Consider the following 18891-nt stretch of genomic DNA (forward strand, 5'->3'; position numbering starts at 1 on the left):
CCCCCCCCTCACAACCCGGCCCCACACCCACCTCCCCTCAGCGCAGCGCGGGAAGACGACGGCGATCACCCCGCATCGACGCTCTGCGCCTGCGCCCGCCGCCCGCCGCTATTGGCTGAGCCGCCCTCGGGTTGTTCACCCTCTCTCATTCCCCCCCCGGGCTCCGCCATCTCAGCGCTGAGGTTCCGTGAGCGGCTGCGGGAGTCTCGACCCTCCGCCTCTGCCGCCGCTCGCCCCGGGGTTCTCCCCCGCGGAGGGTAGGGGGTGAGTATCCCTCCTCCGCTGTCCTCTCCGTTTTTGCGGGCCGGGGATGCGCGGCCGGACCGGGAGTTCAAGGCGGGGACGGTGTGTGCGACGTCCTGTGGTGTCCGGGTTCCCCCCCCCCTCCGGTGGAGCTCTGTGAGGGGGGAACCGCCTCATGGCGGCCCCGCTCTCCGCGCCCTCAGCAGCCCGGTCTCCCCTTCACCCCCCGTGTCTCCCCTCTCCTGAAGCCCATCCCTGCAGGGTATGTGGCCTCATTTGCCCTCGGGCCTCCTCCCTCCCGCTCTGTGCTCAGTCTCCCCCCGGCCTTCCCAGGCACTTCCCTTTTATTCACCATTATCTACCTTCTTTTTTTATTATTTTTACCTGTAACTGCTGCCTGGCCCATAGAGAAAGGTCTGGGGAGGGTGGGGGGTACCAGAGCTTTTATCTTCTCCTGACAAAGGGGTGAGTCCCAGTACGGTTTCCCGGGGCCCCAAATATTTAGGGGGTTTCCTTCTCTCCAACCCTGCAATTAATTCATTTAGCAGGGATATCCCACTGAAATGAATGTTTCTGCTCTTTTAGGAAGGAACCAGCCTCTGCTGGTCATCCCCAGAGAACGTGGTCGCCCTGGCAAGAAGGTGATGGAAAAGCAACATCTTCAACATCCATAGGGTGACTTTGTTGTCAGATATCCCACCAGCATTAAGCTTTATAAACTATGGAAGATCCTAATTAGCCCAATGTGGTGAGATGATCCTGCGTGACTTCTTGTTTTACCTCTGGCCGTTTATATTTTCCTGTGAGTTTTCATGGATTTAGAGACTCAAGTCATGTTTTAAAGCAGGTTTTTTTGCCATAGCATCTGGTCAACGCTGCCTTGGCTAAGCCAGGAAGGGTATCCAGCCTGCATGGACAGGGCAACATTTGCCTGTTCCACTGCCTTTTTTCGTGACTATAACAGTTCGTCTCAGGGTGCGTTCTGTCTCCCCGGAGGTCACGTTGACTTTATTGAAAAAGTAGAATCATTCACTTACTCAGACTTTTTCCGGGATTATTTGATTCCCAACCATCCCTGTATTTTCTCAGCTAAGTTCACTGAAGACTGGGGCAGCAGGAGAAATTGGGTTACTTGGGATGGAAAGCCTAACTTTGATCATCTGCTGCAGAAGTTTGGTAAGTCATGGCATTTTTAATACCTAATTAAAACATGTATGATAAATGACACAGCTTTTTTTAAATCGTAGGGATAGAACCACTGGACAAAACCAAGCAATTCTCCAGACTTTTTTCTAGGTTAATACCTTAATTTTCTATACTTATACTTTTATGTTTTGCAGATTCCAATCTCTCATTTTTTCCCACAATGAAATAAAATTAAAAGTGTTATATAATTTAACCATACCAATTTATATACCTGCTTAACATTAACCAGAGGAGCAGCCTGCCATTTTCCCCAGGCAAGGGGAAGGTATTCTGTAGTTACAGTGAAATACCTCTTGATGCTGTAAAATATTAGTATATTTAACAGGAATCAATACCCCACTTCTAATGTAGTTTAAGAGAAGAATTCAGGTCATGTTAAATAAATAACTTCTGGTCTGAATCATGCTTGCCTAGAATTACAGTGTTGGTAGTGAGAGCTGGGCTAGGGATTGTTGCTTTATGTGTTTGTACTGTATTTAGCATTATAGGGCCCAGATTTTAGAGGCTGCTGCAGTGGATAATGTTAAGGGAGTTCAGTTTCAGTATCAGTTATTCCATCCCCACCTGGTCTCAAAGAGTTTGTATTTCAGGAGAGGCTGTAGTACCTGTTGCCAACTGTGATGTCAAGGAGTACAATTCTAACCCAAAGGAGGAGCTCCCCTTCAAGGAGTATATAAAGTACTGGAAAGAGTACATTAAAAATGACTACCGTTCATCCCGAGGGTGCCTTTATCTAAAGGACTGGCACCTGAGCAGGTAAGAGAACACTGTGGAAACCCTGCGTGCCGTGCACAGCAAAGAACTGCTGTGGAGCCTTAATGCTCATCTTCTAATGCCTGAGCGTTTAAATGCCACCAGTGTTGGTTTTTAGCACCTGCCCACCAAAATATCAGTCTTACACTGAACTGTTCCTTGGGTACTTCACATGACAAGATCCTTAAACATGTCATCATTTCCTGAAGAGGCTGACATTCTTGAGCGCTTTCCTTTTCATCTACGTTTTAAATGACTATATGTTATCCCTGTGGAAACCGTGTGGCTGGAACATTTGGCTTTTGTTTGACTGCTACAGTGCAAACCTTACTTCTTAAAAAGAAGGGGAACATTTCTAATTATGTTTAATTCAGTGAGCATCTGTGAGTTATAATCCTTTATTATCCATTTTCTTTTCTGTTATCCTTCCCTCTCGTTAAAGTTCTCTTCACCCTGTTCTGGCTTTCCTTCTCCTCCAGCCTGCTGCTTGCGAGGTGGATGCATTGTCCATTCCCCATGTCTGTGTAGGACTTTTATGTCTTTTCATTCAAATCTCTTCTTCCTCAAGCGTATCCTGCTCTTCATCCAACTTTCTTGTGATCAGCTCTTGTTTTCATTTTTGAGTGCACTAGTGATTTGCAATAGAGGAAATTTGTCAGTCTCTGCCTCTCTGTTTGTCTGCTTTCCCAGACACCAGTTCTGTGGCTTGCTACAGAAAGTCTGCACTTGCAGCCTAGGATGAGCAGCATAACCTGTGGGAGAAGGCCACACACTTGGCAAAATCCCACAGCCTGGCTTCCCTCCTAACCCTCACACCCCCAACATGTCATCCAGTTGGACAAGCAGTCTCGCAGGCATCTCATCTAAAGAGAATGTGTTTATTAGGAACTGTCTTTGCTGTAATTAGGAGGAGTTTCCCAAATAACAGTTAACCTTTACAGCTTTCCTGGGAAACAGAAAAGCACTATTGTGTGCATTTTGCATGCAACTCAGAGTTGTCATTGATATAAAGGAGATGGCAGCTAAGTATTGGCCTGCTAGAGACCTGATTGGTCTTTGCATCTGGGTTTTGGAACCTGAGGTAGAAGGAGCAACGTTGCATTTTTCTGAGACCCATTTCCAACACGTTATCTTTTTAAGAGCTTTCCCCGAGCAAGATGTGTATACAACCCCTGTGTATTTCTCATCCGACTGGCTGAATGAATACTGGGATGCTATAGCTGTGGATGATTACCGGTTTGTCTACATGGGACCTAAAGGTTCATGGTAAGGCAATGTGGTTTCTGTCATTCTTGCATACTCTTTCTTTAAGATTAATATTACAGGGGTTTATCACATTGTCCTTCAGGATAGCATCATGCTGCAGAGGCAGTGTGGCCTTACTGTACAGTGTTATATCTGAACCCAGCCAGTCTTGTTTCTCAAGCAGCTCATTTGGTTCTGGATGTGAGCTGTCCTTATGCAGTCAGCTAAAGTGCTTTTGCGTTTCAAAAAGCCCTGAATTGTGCACACAAAATCTGCAAAAATTGTCAGCTAGCTTATGTAATAAGGTTTTGGAGCAGAAACTCCCTGGAGATCATCAGCCACTTGTGATTTGCAGAGTCAACAGAAGCCGTGGAGGGGCGCTGATGAGTTGGTCAAATATTTTGCAGGTGAAAATTTTAAATCCAGCGTTGGTGATAAAGTTGCATTTACAGTATTCTCATCAGTTCACATCCCAGAATCTCCTGCCACTGAGCTGTTTGTGGGACAGATTCAAAACTAACTGATGGAGAAGCAGAGAGGATATAAGAGACTGCAATACTATGTAGATATATTAGCCTCTTAATACATAAAACAATCAAAATTAAATTAAGAGGATGACAGTGTGGGATCAGGTTTGCATAGTAGAGGTTGATTCTGTGTGTATGTGTGATTCTCAGAGACTTTAATTCTTCTTACAGCTTTTAGGCGTTGTCTTTACTTAAACCTCTGATTTGCCCCACAGGACTCCATTCCATGCTGATGTCTTCCGTTCCTATAGCTGGTCGGCCAATATATGCGGGAGAAAGAAATGGCTGTTATACCCCGCAGGACAGGAGGAGTATCTGAAAGACCGCCATGGCAACTTGCCCTTCGACGTGACTGCACCTAGTCTTCAGGACAGGAGTGTTTACCCTCGCTACAACCAAAGTCAACCCCCTGTTGAAATTGTGCAGGAAGCAGGGGAGATAGTCTTCATCCCCAGTGGATGGCATCATCAAGTTTACAATCTGGTAAGATAACTGATACCTTTTCATAACGTGGAGAGATAATCAGGCAGCAGGCTTGAATCTGATCAAACTTTTATTGCCACAGCCTGTTGTGGATGCCAAAAGTCTAACTGGGCTGCAAAAAAGTTTAGAGAGATTCACAGACGAAAGGTCTATCAGTGGCTGCTCAAGATGATGGCTAAGAGGAAGCCTGAACTCGTAAGCTCCTTGTTTCATTGACCACTGGAAGCTGGAAGACTGTACAATTGAAGAAGCTGGCTGAACCCTCTTTTCTTATGCTTTTCCTCATTAGATGCTACTAGTCACTGAGAAATAGGATGCTAGGTGAGGTGGACTTATGGTGAAGTTGTTAATCTTGGTTTCTAACTGTAAATTGTAATTTAATAATGGAAAATGCTAGCAAATTGGTCTTCATGATTACAAACCAAAATTAACAAACTTGTTCCTTTCTCCCCACCACCTTCTCCCACCTTTGTAGCGTTAAAAGGTATGCTCAGACAGAGGAACTAGAGACATTTGCTGATTTAGGGTGAAACAAGCTTTGGTTGTCCAGGGACATTAGGAAGAGACAGCCTTTCAACATAATGGTGGTAGTGGTGCCAAAGAAGCATTTCCCTTGCTGAGGAACATGATTTTACGTTTTGTGGCATCAGTGATGTTACAGCTGTTTTCTCGCACTTTCTTGCGTAGACCCTAGTAACCATTTAAATTATTCCTTCAGGAGGATACTATTTCCATTAACCACAACTGGGTGAATGGCTGCAATGTGGCTATAATGTGGTGCTTCCTCCAGGATGAATTAGCAGCTGTCCAGCGGGAAATCAATGAATGGAAGGACCCTATGGATGATTGGCACCTACAATGCCAGGTATAACAACATGATGCTGGCTGCCTGACTCTCTATTAGAGGATCATGTATTTCCAGGGTGCATTTCACCGCCTTGAGATTTCTGAGACACACAAGTCCTTAACCTCATACATGGAATTCATACATGTTTCATATGGAAGTAGGAACTAGTGACAGCTTCATTTTGCAGGAAATCAAGTATTACTTTAGTCAGATAGGGAAAGGCATGTGCCAGTGCATATTTGCTATGTCAACTTCTGCTCTTCAACTATCAAGGTTAGTATTAGCAGCAAGATCAATCCTTTATGTAGTATTTATGTTCCCCTTTATAATTTATAAGTGCTTTTTCATGTAAACAGAAGAACTGGTAAGACAGACCCCACACAGAAGAACTGGTTTGAAGATGATTCATGATAAAACAGTGAATCTGAAACAAGCAAAATTAAGGTGAAGGTGGCAGCAGGTTTCTGTGTCTGCATGTCTGCAAAGTGATGCTTTCAGAACACATAAATACACTGAGCAGTTTTGTATGCTTCCAAAATCTTAAGTATGAAACAAATGTAACGTTTATTTCTGGATGCTGTTACTGCTGCTAGGATGATATCCTTCAAAACAAGTTTCAAAGAACACAGCCATTTAATACTTAGAAGAAACAAGACTGTTGCTTTTGGGGCTAGTGGCATTTCAAGTAAGGTAAAGAATTTTAGTGCCACTGGGGAATTACAGAAATATGCTTACACATGGTTACTAATTCCAGATAGTTACTAGCTTGATAAAATATGCTTTTGTAATTCGTACTGTAAATAAAAGAGAGTTGTTTCCATTTCAATGCAGGTTTTTTTTTTTCCCCTAGTTGATCATGAAGTCTTGCACGGGTATAGACTACAAAGAGTTCTACAACTTCCTCAAAGTTATTGCAGAGAACAGGATTTCTGTCTTGGAAAACGGCCTCGATGATGAAGCTTCGGCAAAGAACACTCCAAAAGCAGCCATTTCCACCTTGGGCATGCTCCATGCAGTGTTTGATTTAAAGAGGACTGTGAAGGTGTTAACATCATTGAGTGCTAATGAAGATTTCAAGAAACTAGACCTGACGTCACTTTCTCCACCTCCGGAGGCATTGCTCCACCACTTGAAAGCAGCAATAGATACAGCACTACTCTAACTTCCTATTTATTCAGTTCTTTGTAAAATGAACCTTTTGCAAAATGGGTGTTTGTAGAAGACTGACTCCTCCCTGTTTAATCACTGTTGCAGTTTTAAGTACAAAGAGCCTTAATATAGAGTGGGGAGAGAGTACGTTCATAGGAAGACTAAGTTGACACCATTTGAGTATCTGGAGTAATCGAACAGGAAAAAAATCTCAGATAAAGGAAAAACCCAAATCATGTTAGTATTATATTATGACCCCTACTACTGAGTGCGCATTCAGGGAAGGGGAATAGAAGTTCTCTGTGGACCAAGCTTAGTTCTGTCAGGGCTAAACACTAAGACTGCAGTGGTCTGCACCATATTCCCTCTGCTTCCAAGAGCACTGTACACAGACAGCAAACCTGTACTGCAGGCTCCAGCAGTTAAGCTCTGCTTTGTCTGGTCACAGCTAAATTACTTTAAGACCTGTCCTGCTTCCAGGTGCAGCTCAGTTCAGTGTTTTGGTTTTGTTTTTTTTTATGTGACCCTAGTTAGTTGGCTTCCATTGAAGCCTGAGCTGGCTGAACAGCTGTAGCCTGGATGTGGAAGAGCTGACTGTACTAGTGTCCTGTACAGTGGTATCTCTCTAAAGGTGAAAGTCTCAGGTAGGGTCAGCTTTCATACTGCTCCAAGGCCTGCAGGATTTAATTTAACATACTAATCAGGAAGCTGGAGTCCTGATTGCAAATTAGTGCAGATAGCAAATCTGCCACTAATAATTAAGCATGTGATCCACCCAAGCTCAAAAGGAGGAACTTGAATGTACTCTTGCATTTCTACACGCTATTTCAAGGCACAGTATTTTATCGAGCAGAGATTTGATTAATCAGGGAAGCTAGCAAGTAGCCTCATATTATCTCCTAAAAAAAGCCATGCTGTTAACACACCAAATAGCACTACTGCATGGTTATATAGCACAATTTGCAACCTGAATGCTCCCCTTGGGCTAAAAGAGTATTTCCAGTGAAGCATGCCTCTTGCTTTTACTGGTTGGTGAGAAAGCCTAGAAGCACAAACGGCTGCACACTGTTACCTTAGTTGCCCCTTTAGGGCTCACTTGAATTATAGCTCAAGAACTTCCTCAATTTTCAACCAGATGACCAGTAAGAGCAACTAATAACCGTATGTTTAGAAAGTACAATAGTAGACATCCTCAGCAGGCTGAAAAATCACATTGTTTTTTAGATAATCCTGTGGAGTTTGTACATGCATGCATTTTGCATGTCCTATTTTCTAGTAGAAGTTCTGCATTTTGAGTAGGAAGTGGTACCTGAAATTAAAATCAATACCCAGAGCGTGGAAGAATGCAGTCTGGAGAAAACAGACCTCTTTTCTTTTTTTTTTTTTTTTTAACAGCTGTGACTACATCTCAGTGATTCAACCTTCTGGCAGGGTGTTTCTTTAGACTGGAAAACTGCCAGTTTTAAGCAACTCTGAAATTAAAAGTTCACAGCTGTTACTTATGTCTGTTTACATTCTCAAAGACAGGCAGCTGGAGCTTTCTTCCTTATATGAATAAGGTGAGATTTCATAGAGGTGAGAAGCAATGGTTTAAAGCTGACAATCAGTGTACTGGTAGGAAAGCATGGTTTTGGTCTTGTATTCCCCAGTCTCACTGCATGCTGTGCAACTGGTATTGGCACCAACCACTTTAAACACTGCAATTTTATAAAGCGCTTGCTTAGATGAACAGTACTTTTCATTTCATGTGTGAAACCAGCAAAAATACAAGTCTAGCTGTTACACCAAGAACCCAGTATCTCAACGTACCCAGGATAGGTTTAGACACTGTACTGTCCGGCAGATTACATCCTCATTTCATGGATGGCATGAGTTTGCTGTGATGCAAAAATCCAGGCAGCAGTTCTTAGGGAAGAGGCATAATTTCTGCAGTTAGTTCCTCTTCCCTGTGGAATAGAGTTAAGGAAGGGAGAAGATAGGCCAACATGGTAGGGAAGGTGGGTCTCAACTACTCACTCTCACTTTCTCTTCACCTGAGCTGTCTCTGCACAACAGCATCTTCAGCTCTGAAGATGTGTAACAGCCATCTTTCATAGGGCCTGCTAATGCTTAATGTGATCAGTGTGAGACAATGGGGTCAAAAATAGTACTTTAATTGCAGGAAATGATCTTAAAGTTTAAGCCATTTTCTCCTTATTGATTTGGCAGGGAACAGAAGCAAAAAAAATTAGTTTTATTGACAGTCTCTCTTACAATTACATTAGGAAACTAATTTGTAGTTCAAATTCTCCGTTCCCACAAGTGATCAAGGCGGTAAGGGAGCCACTTATTTTCTACAGTTAAATAAAGGAAAGCAAATGTTCAAATGCCTGAAGACAGCAGCAAGATTGGAATAAAAATTACACAAGCCTGGAATCTTTTAAAAATTAAACAGCTTTATTTAAATACAAAGTTACTGTAAAACATACGTTAGGATACTCTCATACCAATATATTAACTGTTGTAATCAGTGTACTATTTATTAAAGCATAATACTTGTGATAAACAGGAGGAAACAGCCTGTAGAGTTTTGTTTTGTTTTTCTGAAGTCACAGACCTGGACAATTTAAAGACTGTAATTTAAACTGTAAAAAAAAAAAAAAAGGCAGGTTAAAACTAGTTCAAAAGAGCTTTTGCTCTAAATATGCAGCTCAGACATTACTATTTTTGTCTGATAGGAACAGGATACCAAATATCCATTTGCCTTTTATAAAGGCAGCATAAAACCCAGACCAGTTCTAATCTGATTTGCACCCCACTGGTGTCAGTGGGTGATCTGTCAGCACAAAGCTGTGCACTTAGGAAAAAAAAGTCGTTTTGCAGCTTTCTCAGTGCAGAAGGCCAGGTGGTTTTATGTTTTCTCTCCCCAGGATTCAAGACTTCTCACCCCAGGACAATGTATGTCCTTTTAGGCACACACAAACTCCTGCAGAATTACAAAGCAGCACTAGCATGTTCAAGGTGCAAGTGTGATATCCCTGAGATTTAACAGGAGTCCACAGAGTTTAAAGATACACTTGTAAGTATCATCATAAAACAAGGAAGTTAGTCAATAGCAGCTTTACAATGCAATGGAGAGGTACTGAGTTTGGCATAGGTAAGAAGAGGAATGGAAAAACCTTCCTCTTAGGGATGCAGGAAAAGCCACCTCGGTCCAGGAGCAGGTTGTTTAGGAGCACAGAGACAGCCTCTCCTGTCCATGCCACATTTCTGCCAACCAGAAATAGTCCCACCAAACTAGTTCTCGTGGTTTCATTTGACCATAAAATAACCTCTTCTCCCTTCTGTTGGTTCCCCAGTGCAAAAGAAACACGACATCTGAGAGAACAGTCAAACGAGGTTTCAAGGCAGATTGCTGTTTGCAGGAAAGTGAAATAAAACTGCAGGGTAAAAGAAACCTTGGCCACTCTCCACCAAGAGATTCCCAAACACAAGCTGAGGTTGCGTATTAAAGGCTTTTAGCCCACAGCATCCATATATCTGTGCTTTATGAACACAGCTAGTCTAAGAGAAAAGTCAGCAAGAAACCCTCATCTGATAAATAACCATTCTTCCTTTTTTTAAAGGCAGCCAGAACAGCAGTGACATGATTGCTTCTTCATCCAACAGTGTTTGGTCAAGAAAGTGTGGCAGAGAGGGGGCTCCCTTCGGGTCCTCGGGCTCAGGAGCTGTGAGTAACGTGGCAGTTCTCTCTTTGGTGGAGTCTTATCCTCCGTATGTGTTCGTAGCATGACTGGGCAAAGAACAGAGCAATACATTAAGGAGAAGTTTTGGAACTTTGGGCCAAAATCTGGTCTCTTGTACGCAAAGTGAAGCTATACTGCCCCCAAAGGCAGGATTCGATCTACACATTATAAATGAACAATAAGCATATTCTTTAGACTAGAAGGAAAATAACCTCCTGTGCTAGGCATATAAACAGCCCTCTAAAATTAAATGAGAGTAAAGCACATCAGTATCTACTATTCAAGAAAGGCTACTGCAGCTTGCAACTGTCACTGTTGGAAACATTTCCTTACCTCCAGTGCTGTCAACAGAAAGTCGTACAGTCCTCCTCGATTGGTGGGCTCCATCAAGTCTCTGATCAGATGGATTTCAGCTCCCAGGTGCTGTATTCTAGGAAAAAAAAAAAAAAAGTCACAACTAGAACAAATCTCCTGGCACTGGTGTTTGTGGGTGTGTGTTTGAAATCAGATTATGGAGAAGAGGCACAGATCTGGAAATCCATTGCTGATTCCTTGTGCATTACTTTGATCATCTGGAGGCTGAGTCCTTGAGGTATCCAGCATGACTGGATCTCAGCGAAGATGCTCAATCATGAGAAAATTTAAACTCCTCCATTTTTCACAGTCTTTCTTACTCCCCTCTCTCATCCACAGTTGAGAAAGCTGCCTAGCAAACAAACCTGTATCATCCAACATGACTGCAGGGGAAAAAAAAAAAAAAAAAAAAAAAAGCTTCTGGATTTCATGGCCCCAAGTTTAAACATTTCACCCTTTTTTGGAAACCAGGCATATCCAGGAAGTCAGCCAAGGATTTTGACTCAAATTTGCCAAGAAAAAAAATGTACAGTTTCATTCTACTGGATGTAAGCAGGTTCCTGCAGTTACAGTGAAAGCACCACAGACAGAGCCTCTTTGGCAGAAATGTGTTACGTTTACAGTCATTCCTACACAGGAAAAGTCTAATTACTAGATGGTCAGTGTTCAAGACTTTCCTAGTCTCCAAACTGAATCACAGTGCCCCATTGAGAACAGAAAATAGAAGATGTGCAATATCTAGGCGATGCCTTGGAGGCATCAACAATCGGCCTTCAAAGGCTTCGTGTTCCTGTCTTCTACAGTAACCTGAGATGCAGGCAGGACCACGTTTCCCATGACAACCCTGAATTATCCTCTCGGGTAAGAGATGGACACTCAGGAAGTCTCTAGCCACTTTATATCATGGCCAACACCACCACACCACAGCTGGCAGACAGTAGCACACAGAAACCCCAATACAGCTCAGGAAAAAGCACGTTAAAACACAAACTCCAGTTTTTCATTTAAACTATCTGGCTGGGAAACGTGCCTGTCCTTTCTCCATTTGAGGTATCACACAGCAACAGGCTTGGGAAATGAAAAGCTTCCACTTACTTTGCTCGGGATACAACATACATCAGTAGGGGTAACAGGTCATCCATGGGGAGCTTGTAGTCTTTGTCTACCACCCGGGACACTGTGCTCTCTATCTCTTCATAGGTCTTCTGGAGGATCACCAGCTTTTCCCGGGGATCCACTGTAGTGCTGTCAGTATGAAAACAGCCATGTCAAAGATGCTTCCACTACACAGCTAAAGTGATAAAGCAGCAGAACTAAAAAAAAAAAAAAAAAAAATCAGAGCAGACTGTCATGCTACAAAAAAAGTCCTTCAATCTTCTCAAATGGCTGCACCAAAAAGAAGGCAACAAGGTTGTGCCAAGAGGCATCACCAGGGTGTAACGTCATCCAGATGGACCTTAAGTCTTCCCAAGTCCTGGGTATGACCTGCTCACCCTAGTGTCAGTCTTTCATTTTAGACAGGACTAACCTGAGTCACAGTCCCTCAAATAAAAACTAAAGAGCATGGGATGAATCACTTTGGGCAGTTCTATCAAGGGACTAATATAGTTGTCATATCTGTAAGGTTGGTTCTTCTGCCCATAACAACGGCCGTAACATCTGGCAAAGGTCCACGTAGGCTGTGCTGCCTTCCCCAGAAGAGAAGTCACGTTGGCTTTCATAGGGAGGCTCCCACCAGGACTAGTGTACTTAGGGACCTGAGAGCTCCTGTCTGATGGATCCCACAACACTTCCCTGCTCCCCTTTAACTTCCTTCCCACTCATCACTGCAGTACCATCCCCTAGGCTGGACTTCAAGCCAATAAATCAAGCTGAGCTTCTTAAATTGAGCTCTGCTTTGCTACATTAACATCTTGGGATGCCACACTGGATGTATAACCCTCGTGAACTCCATGTGTCCAGAGAAATGGGCTCTGTCATGACTAGGCAGTCACAGCCAGGCCCAATTTGCTATGCACACTGACATGAGTGAACTCCATTTCATCAAAGTCAGATTTTTTGTAGGAATATCTCCGCAAAATTAAGGGGAGAGATTAGCCAGGGGAGGGTTGCATTTAAACACAATTTATATTGTCTTGATATTTGGGGGGTGGGGGGAAGAATTCTATAGAAGTTACTTTTTCATTTAAACAGAAATAATAACACAAACAACTTTTCTTTAAATAATCTCGCAGGCTGACCCAGAAATGCTTTTGTAAACAGTTGTAAATTTTGGCATTTCCCAGAAAGAGAAAATCCCTGGTTGTCGGTCGGAGGTTATGGACAGTGACTTACATCAGCTTCTGCAAACACTCTGTGGCAGACAGGAAACACTTGTCTTTGATAAGGGACTGCCTCTGGAGGGGAGACAAAGAAAGAGTTGTGTCTCTGTAAGAGCATCTCTGCGAGAGCCACCACATAGCTCCTCAGCACTGGACCCAAAATAAGCATGTTTGCTGCTGCCCATAAAAGAGGGCAAAAGAAAGCTGTTGTAGACAGTGCCACTCTGAACACGCTTGGATGTCTACAGTGCCACTCTGAACACTGATTTCTTCGAAACACCATCGAGCAGAGCATTACAAAGCAATCCTATGCAGAGCTCATATTCCCATCCATGGAAATTCACATGCAATAGCTACAGATCATGACTAATCAACATGTCACGTAGCTCTGATTTCTGAGTACAGTCTGCCCTGTGGTTACTTAGGTGAAGCTCCATCATTAGCTAGCACCGACACACAGCCCCAATGTCATCTCACAAACACACCAAAGCTAGCTCTTAGCGTTATTTCTTACCTGGTTGGTTGTCAGGGTGAGATCTTTCAGAGGCCAGAGGTGTCTGAAAGGAGATTACAGGGAAGATTTAGAAGGCAGATGTCCATGTCTTAACTCCACCCTAAGTCAGTTTTGACTGTTTTTATCTCCTCATTCAAGGTGATGCTGAAGTCTTGCAGGTGCATGAGGCTGAGTTTGCTCCTGTTGTTACACTGCTACAGCAAGAATTAATAGCTTAGACTCATTAACCTGAGTGTAGGGTTCATTTTACTCACAGCTCCTCCTGTAATAATCAATGGAGAGTTTTGGCACTTTCAGATTCCATTCCTCTCACTGAGTCTAGACTGAATCAAATCGCTAAATTGAGACCCTGGGTCTCCTGCTACCCTGCTTAAGTCCTTGAGCTGTGGATGATGCTGCGTTAGAAGAGCTCACATGCCTCTTGAGTCTGAGTCACTGGTCCTCACATATCACTTCCAGAGATGTATCTAGCTGCAGGAATGGATGAAGGAAACATCTGGCTCCACAGCCTTTCCCAGTCTTGAGACTGTGTGCTTGCATAGTTACAGCAGATACCATTGGAGGGACTATGGCCCTTTTATAAACTCTGTCTGACTGGTCCTGTGTTGGAGCAAACCATTTCTTTGGCGAGTTAGAAAAGGAGATTTTTGCTACACAAAAATGAAAATTAGTATAGATAATAGCAGCTTTCCACTAGTCAATCTTGTCCTTCCAGACAGTATTGCAGGCACTCCACAACAGGACTGCCTCTGGCAGCCTAGGGAGAAATTCAGTGCTACAGCCAACGATGCACCCACGAACAGGTTATATGTCCTTTCCTCCTGTGCCATCAGAGCTTTCCCTGGCTGCCACCTTCCCAGCTGGTATCATGGGGTTGCATCCTGGGCTGAAAAAATGTCACTTACTTCTGCACATCCAGAAACTCTAGCAGCTTGATGTCAGGAAATAGACTTAGGTCCATGATCCCTTGGCAGTAGAGGTCATCTTCTCTTTCATGATAGAGCATGTAGAGCATGAAAAGCTCAGGGTAGAAGCAGGGCAAAATCAGCGGCAGGACCACATTGCATGCCTTCTGGTCACTATGGCAGAGAAAAGCAAAGCAGAGTCCTACAGTGACGCCTGGAACCTGGATATTACCAAGAGCCACACAGCACACAGCAGAAGAAGCAGCTTCTGAGACTGCAAGGTGTTCTCCTGGTTCCCCCCTCCTTCCTCTACCTTCGAGTTCAATGTCACAGTTGGACAGGAGTGACCTATATAACACTCTCCTGCGTGTGCCCACAAGCTGAAGATGCAAGTGCATCTTATGCTGTAGGACAGGACAGGGTACTGTTTCTCCACAAGACCTCCTTGGTCACTGGGAGAAACCTGGAGCACCAGAGACCTATCTCCAGCTGTTCTTTCTGAGCTGTTTCAGTAGAGCACTTGCTATTTCTTAAGGGACAAAGACCAAATAAATTCAGATAAAGCCCTTTTCCAGCTGCTTACCATTCCACCAACCTCTTGGCTTCATTCGGCACACTGGGGATGGCTGCAGATTACAGCAAAGAGAAATCCAGACCAGATGGGGACAGCTGAAGAAAGGTGCTTCTTCCCACTCCCAAAACGCCTAAACCTGGGTGTCCCACAATTGTTCCTACCTTCTTACTCTAGGAACATCATGTTTTCTACCTCCTCTGCCACACTTCCCACACTGTACTCCCTATTTCCAATTAGAAGTTGCTCTCATGCTTCAAGAAGAACTATGGAAAGCTTTACACTCAGAGAGAAGTGTGGGCAGTAAACCTGACTCAAATGGACAAATACAATCTGTTCAGCACTTAATATATTTTAGAAGACACCCCAGATGTCCAAGCAGCTTAAAATTAAACAACCAGTGGTGAGACATACCTTGTATCTCCATCCATACACTTTGCAGGCAGTTGGCCTTTCTGTTCCAGTGCCAGATGGAGCAAACCCCTAGAAGAAGAGCAGAACCAAGCTTTAGTTCCATCCCTCCTTTTTTTAAGGGTAATTTGTTATTCACAAGTGAGGAGCTCAGCTGTCCCAGCATCAAGTGGGGTATTAGTAAAGCTCTCTGTAATCCTCGCAGTGTTTCGGTATTCAAGTTTCAGTATTTGAGGGCTTTCTCCCCTACCACCAGAAGCCACCAGGAATGAGTGTTTCAAAATTCTCCATAGCTCCTGAAGAGTAGGGTGGTCAGTCTGGAGATCCTAACTGCGGTCTGCACTGAGCACCATCTCCTTGTACTCCCACTCAAGGGACATGAGGTTTCAGGATCTGTCATGCCAACCAATTCTCTAATCCATCTATAAACATTAGAGGAAGTTCATACTCTGGAAAAGTAGCTTGGGTTTGTCTTGGTATTGCCAGGCCAAAACATCATCATCTTATATGGGCATTAGGGAGAGGTTGCCTTTTTTTGGTGTAGAAGTATCAGCCTAGGAAACTTAGCCAGGGGCACAGCAGAGCAAGGTGGGTCTCCCTCCCCACACTGTATCCGAAGGGTCTTGAGACATGAAGCAAGCTTTCCAAGGTATGCACTGAGCCCAGAAGCACCTTTACGTGAACCAATGCTCAAGTTGTGAGCCCTGTTGTACTGTTCATGAACACAGCTTAGATGAACTGAATCAAATCTGACTTGTTCCCATCAGCTGTGCTGCTGTTCTCAGACTGCTCCGGGACAGACAGCCCCTCGTCACAGAGCTGGCAGCCTTCCTCAAGCACACAAGGTTACACAGATAACAACAGAGCTTTTATCCAACCATTCATTTTTAAGGCAATACCACCCCGAGTGCAGCTAGAGGCAGAGTTCCCCACCTCTGCCTACTATGGCATTTCTTGTATCTTCTCCTAAAAGATATTCAAACAGCAATAGGACCCCAATCATGCCTTTGATCCAGTCCCTAATGACCCATGGGCACAACCACACAACTGAACCACCTCATTTTAGAGTCGCTACCCACATCAGCCGAGCCTCAACATGCTTACACTGCATGTTCTTAATTCTTGTTGAGTTGAGGCATGTTAAGCTTAAGCTATTTTTCATTCATAGATATCGAACATCACTGTTGTGTGCTCTGATATACTTCGCTGTCCTTGTTACTTAGTGAGGTTTCTTGCTCATATTTCTGCTTATCTAGATGAAATCTTATTATGGGCAGCAGCTCACTGAGCTGCCATAACTCAGTGAGCTTTAGTCACATTAAAGCTCCTGGGTCATGTACTGGGCAATGGGCATAATAAAGGTGTTCTAGGTCCACGTGACCTCAGTTATTGCATATAACTCTTTACATAGCACCACTCAGAGGCAACTCTCCCAAGAAATATGCCATGAAATAAAGCAGCCCTGTCACCTAGAAAAATGATCCCAATGGTCTACTCCACAAGCCCTCTATGCTCATACCCATTGGAAGGACTCGGCGTGCTTGACTTACTGGTAAAACTCCCATATTTTCTTTGCATAGTACTTGACTTCCTCTTGTGCCATAGTCAGCAAGTGTCTGTTGGCCCCAATCCCAGAATATGTTGCCTGAAAAGCTATTGCCAAGGCTTTCAGCAGCTTTCCCAGTGGGTGCAGGGAAGACTTCAATGCCTGCATGACAGAGGAAAATTAAATTTTACAAGTCAGCCCTTGCCATCAGTAGAGGGTAACACTGAAAGGCCACCCAATCTTCTCTTGTCAGCAAAGGAGAACAAGCCTAGAGGTAATCAACTATAATTTTGGCTTATTTTTGCTGCCACAAGCCAATTCTGCTCCCATTATCAGGCAGAAATGTGCTTAGTAGAATTGTTGTTCTGATGAGATTTGCTGTGATATTCAAGAGAGAGAGCAAAGGGTGCTTCAGGGAAAGGCTAGTTGAGTGAAAAACAACCACTGAGAGTGCATGGAAGTTTATTAATAATTTCCAGCAGCTGGTTATTCCCTGACATAGTTTGAGAACCAAGAGTGAAGCTTTATAATCACTTCCTGGCCTGTATAGCTGTACACAAAATGAGTGTCCAAAAAGGACAAATGATAACCTTCTTCTTCACAAGCATAGGTATTCACACCTAATTTAGAGAAAACTCTTGAAGTCACTGGCAATGTTATATATGCTACCAGAAAGCAACAGAAAGTTGCTACGACCTGTGTCCGTGTCTTATGGACAGACAAGGATCATTATGGTTTTAAACTTTACCTTCTCTAAATAACTCTGGAGTGACTCCAGGCCCTGGTGCTGGACAAGATCTTCAAGAATGTCTTCTATCTTCCAGGATACATCCTCAGTCCCCCTGAAAACATGAGAGGTGAGGAAGGAAAACCACACAGTGAAGCACTGGGATAAATCCCAAGTGGTATTGCAGGTAGATTGCAAGGGGGCAATAAGACTCTTAGAACAAATGAATTTTTTCTACACTTTTCAATGGAATTGCCTTCGGCTCCCCTGACAACCAGCCTGGGTTGCATCCTGCACATGCTTGTCTGATCTATTTTAGGTATTCTCTTAAGGGGAGATGAGTTTGCTCTGCATCAGCTGATGATGTCAGGTAGGTTTCCCTCAAATACAAGAGGAGCCAGCGATGACCGGGTCATGTGCAGATGCTTACATTTAATCTAGTGAATCGCATCCAAATTTTCACTTATAAAAATCAGTTTCAACAGCACAACCTTAAATACAGGCTTAAAATTCATCCTCCTGTCTCATAAGCAGGAACAACTGGATAATCTTTGGGTTCATAACTTTAACACATGGCAGACCCTGATGTAAACCACTATCTCTCCACACAAATGGGCTCCTCTGTTGCGACAAGGGCACGTGATACTCATACCTTTGGCAGAAGAGGTACTCCTGAGATTTCCGCAGCTCCTTGCTCGTTTGTATGTGGAACCCTGTGAAAGACTCCTCCGTTTCTTCTTTGCAGCCAGAATGGATGAACTCCAAGAACTGGTCATAGATTCCCTTCCATCTCTTCTCCACTGGGAACTCCTCAAGGCCCAGCTGACTGCAAAACATAACAGGGCATTAGACTTTTCTGCAGCCCTCCTCAATTATTTCAGACTTCACCTTCAAATATGGAAGGTTCTCCAGAATCAGAAATTAACACAAGAACTATGGGAGCAGAGAAGGATGGCAGTCCCTAACTGGTAATTCAACGAAAAGCAACTCAAGTCTATTGTCCTGGCAACAAGGTACTTTAGGTGAAGAAAAATTCCTCGTCTTTGGAACATCAATAATCTGAATCTTTGCTGGTGAATTGATCACAGGTGGTCTGTTCCACCTATGGATGTTTCTAAATATAGACTATTTATTTCAACTGAAAGCCAGCAGAAAAGACTGATAGCAAAAAGACAGTTGAGCAACCACCACCAGTAGCTACTGCTGCCTGAAAAGCACAGGGAACGGGAGCTGTTTCTGCAACATAGAAATTCTGATCGACTGGAAATGTTTTGAAGAGGTAAGAAGAGGAAATCGAACTGGATTTTGCAAGAGGAATTCCCCTCAGAGGACAGGTAGCTGTCTTTTCCATTGGGACTCCCTCA

The 18891-nt window shown here is 43.7% G+C and overlaps 3 protein-coding genes across 13 annotated transcripts in view; 1 reads left to right on the forward strand and 2 right to left on the reverse strand.

The window, feature by feature from the left end:
- SNAP47 (synaptosomal-associated protein, 47kDa) overlaps positions 1-75 on the reverse strand; it is a 29929-nt gene extending 29854 nt beyond the window's left edge. The window contains exon 1 of the mRNA XM_010561710.1: positions 35-75. The gene's annotated coding sequence lies outside the window, so the exon portion shown is untranslated. The remainder of the gene's footprint in view (positions 1-34) is intronic.
- A 95-nt stretch (positions 76-170) lies between these two features.
- Positions 171-8667, forward strand: JMJD4 (jumonji domain containing 4). 3 transcript variants are annotated; one of them, XM_010561740.1, is made up of 8 exons: positions 171-505; positions 829-1045; positions 1333-1419; positions 2040-2205; positions 3343-3468; positions 4190-4457; positions 5176-5322; positions 6155-8667. In XM_010561740.1, exons 2-8 carry the CDS (start codon positions 997-999, stop codon positions 6464-6466), a joined length of 1155 nt encoding a protein of 384 aa, XP_010560042.1. In that variant the 5' UTR covers positions 171-505; positions 829-996; the 3' UTR covers positions 6467-8667. The 3 variants fall into 3 exon arrangements, with proteins under 3 accessions (XP_010560042.1, XP_010560025.1, XP_010560033.1); XM_010561723.1 differs by having other exon boundaries at positions 829-1419; XM_010561731.1 differs by having other exon boundaries at positions 188-264; positions 829-1419.
- A 268-nt stretch (positions 8668-8935) lies between these two features.
- ALS2CL (ALS2 C-terminal like) overlaps positions 8936-18891 on the reverse strand; it is a 46897-nt gene continuing 36941 nt past the window's right edge. For 6 of the 9 annotated variants that reach the window (XM_010561769.1, XM_010561796.1, XM_010561778.1 and 3 more), the window contains 10 exons: positions 18180-18353; positions 17549-17642; positions 16805-16962; positions 15258-15326; positions 14273-14446; positions 13368-13410; positions 12867-12928; positions 11628-11777; positions 10512-10608; positions 8936-10225 (listed from right to left, as the gene is read on the reverse strand). In XM_010561769.1, the coding sequence (XP_010560071.1) occupies positions 10154-10225; positions 10512-10608; positions 11628-11777; positions 12867-12928; positions 13368-13410; positions 14273-14446; positions 15258-15326; positions 16805-16962; positions 17549-17642; positions 18180-18353 (1093 nt within the window). In that variant the 3' untranslated portion in view covers positions 8936-10153. Of the gene's footprint in view, positions 10226-10511; positions 10609-11627; positions 11846-12866; positions 12929-13367; positions 13411-14272; positions 14447-15257; positions 15327-16804; positions 16963-17548; positions 17643-18179; positions 18354-18891 lie in introns of those variants that run through there. The other 3 variants (XM_010561804.1, XM_010561814.1, XM_010561823.1) reach the window with 3 other exon arrangements.

This window comes from Haliaeetus leucocephalus, unplaced genomic scaffold (assembly GCF_000737465.1).
Source record: "Haliaeetus leucocephalus isolate CR32 unplaced genomic scaffold, Haliaeetus_leucocephalus-4.0 Scaffold0, whole genome shotgun sequence".
In the NCBI taxonomy this organism is placed as follows: Eukaryota; Metazoa; Chordata; class Aves; order Accipitriformes; family Accipitridae; genus Haliaeetus; species Haliaeetus leucocephalus.

What these genes read in the sequence shown, in the direction of transcription:
- JMJD4 (XM_010561723.1), top strand. Translation starts at nt 1,155, where the DNA reads ATGGACAGGGCAACATTTGCCTGTTCCACTGCCTTTTTTCGTGACTAT. An exon ending in AAGGACTGGCACCTGAGCAG is followed by an intron (nt 2,206 to 3,342) that starts GTAAGAGAACAC and finishes TATCTTTTTAAG; the next exon opens with AGCTTTCCCCGAGCAAGATG. An exon ending in ATGGGACCTAAAGGTTCATG is followed by an intron (nt 3,469 to 4,189) that starts GTAAGGCAATGT and finishes TTTGCCCCACAG; the next exon opens with GACTCCATTCCATGCTGATG.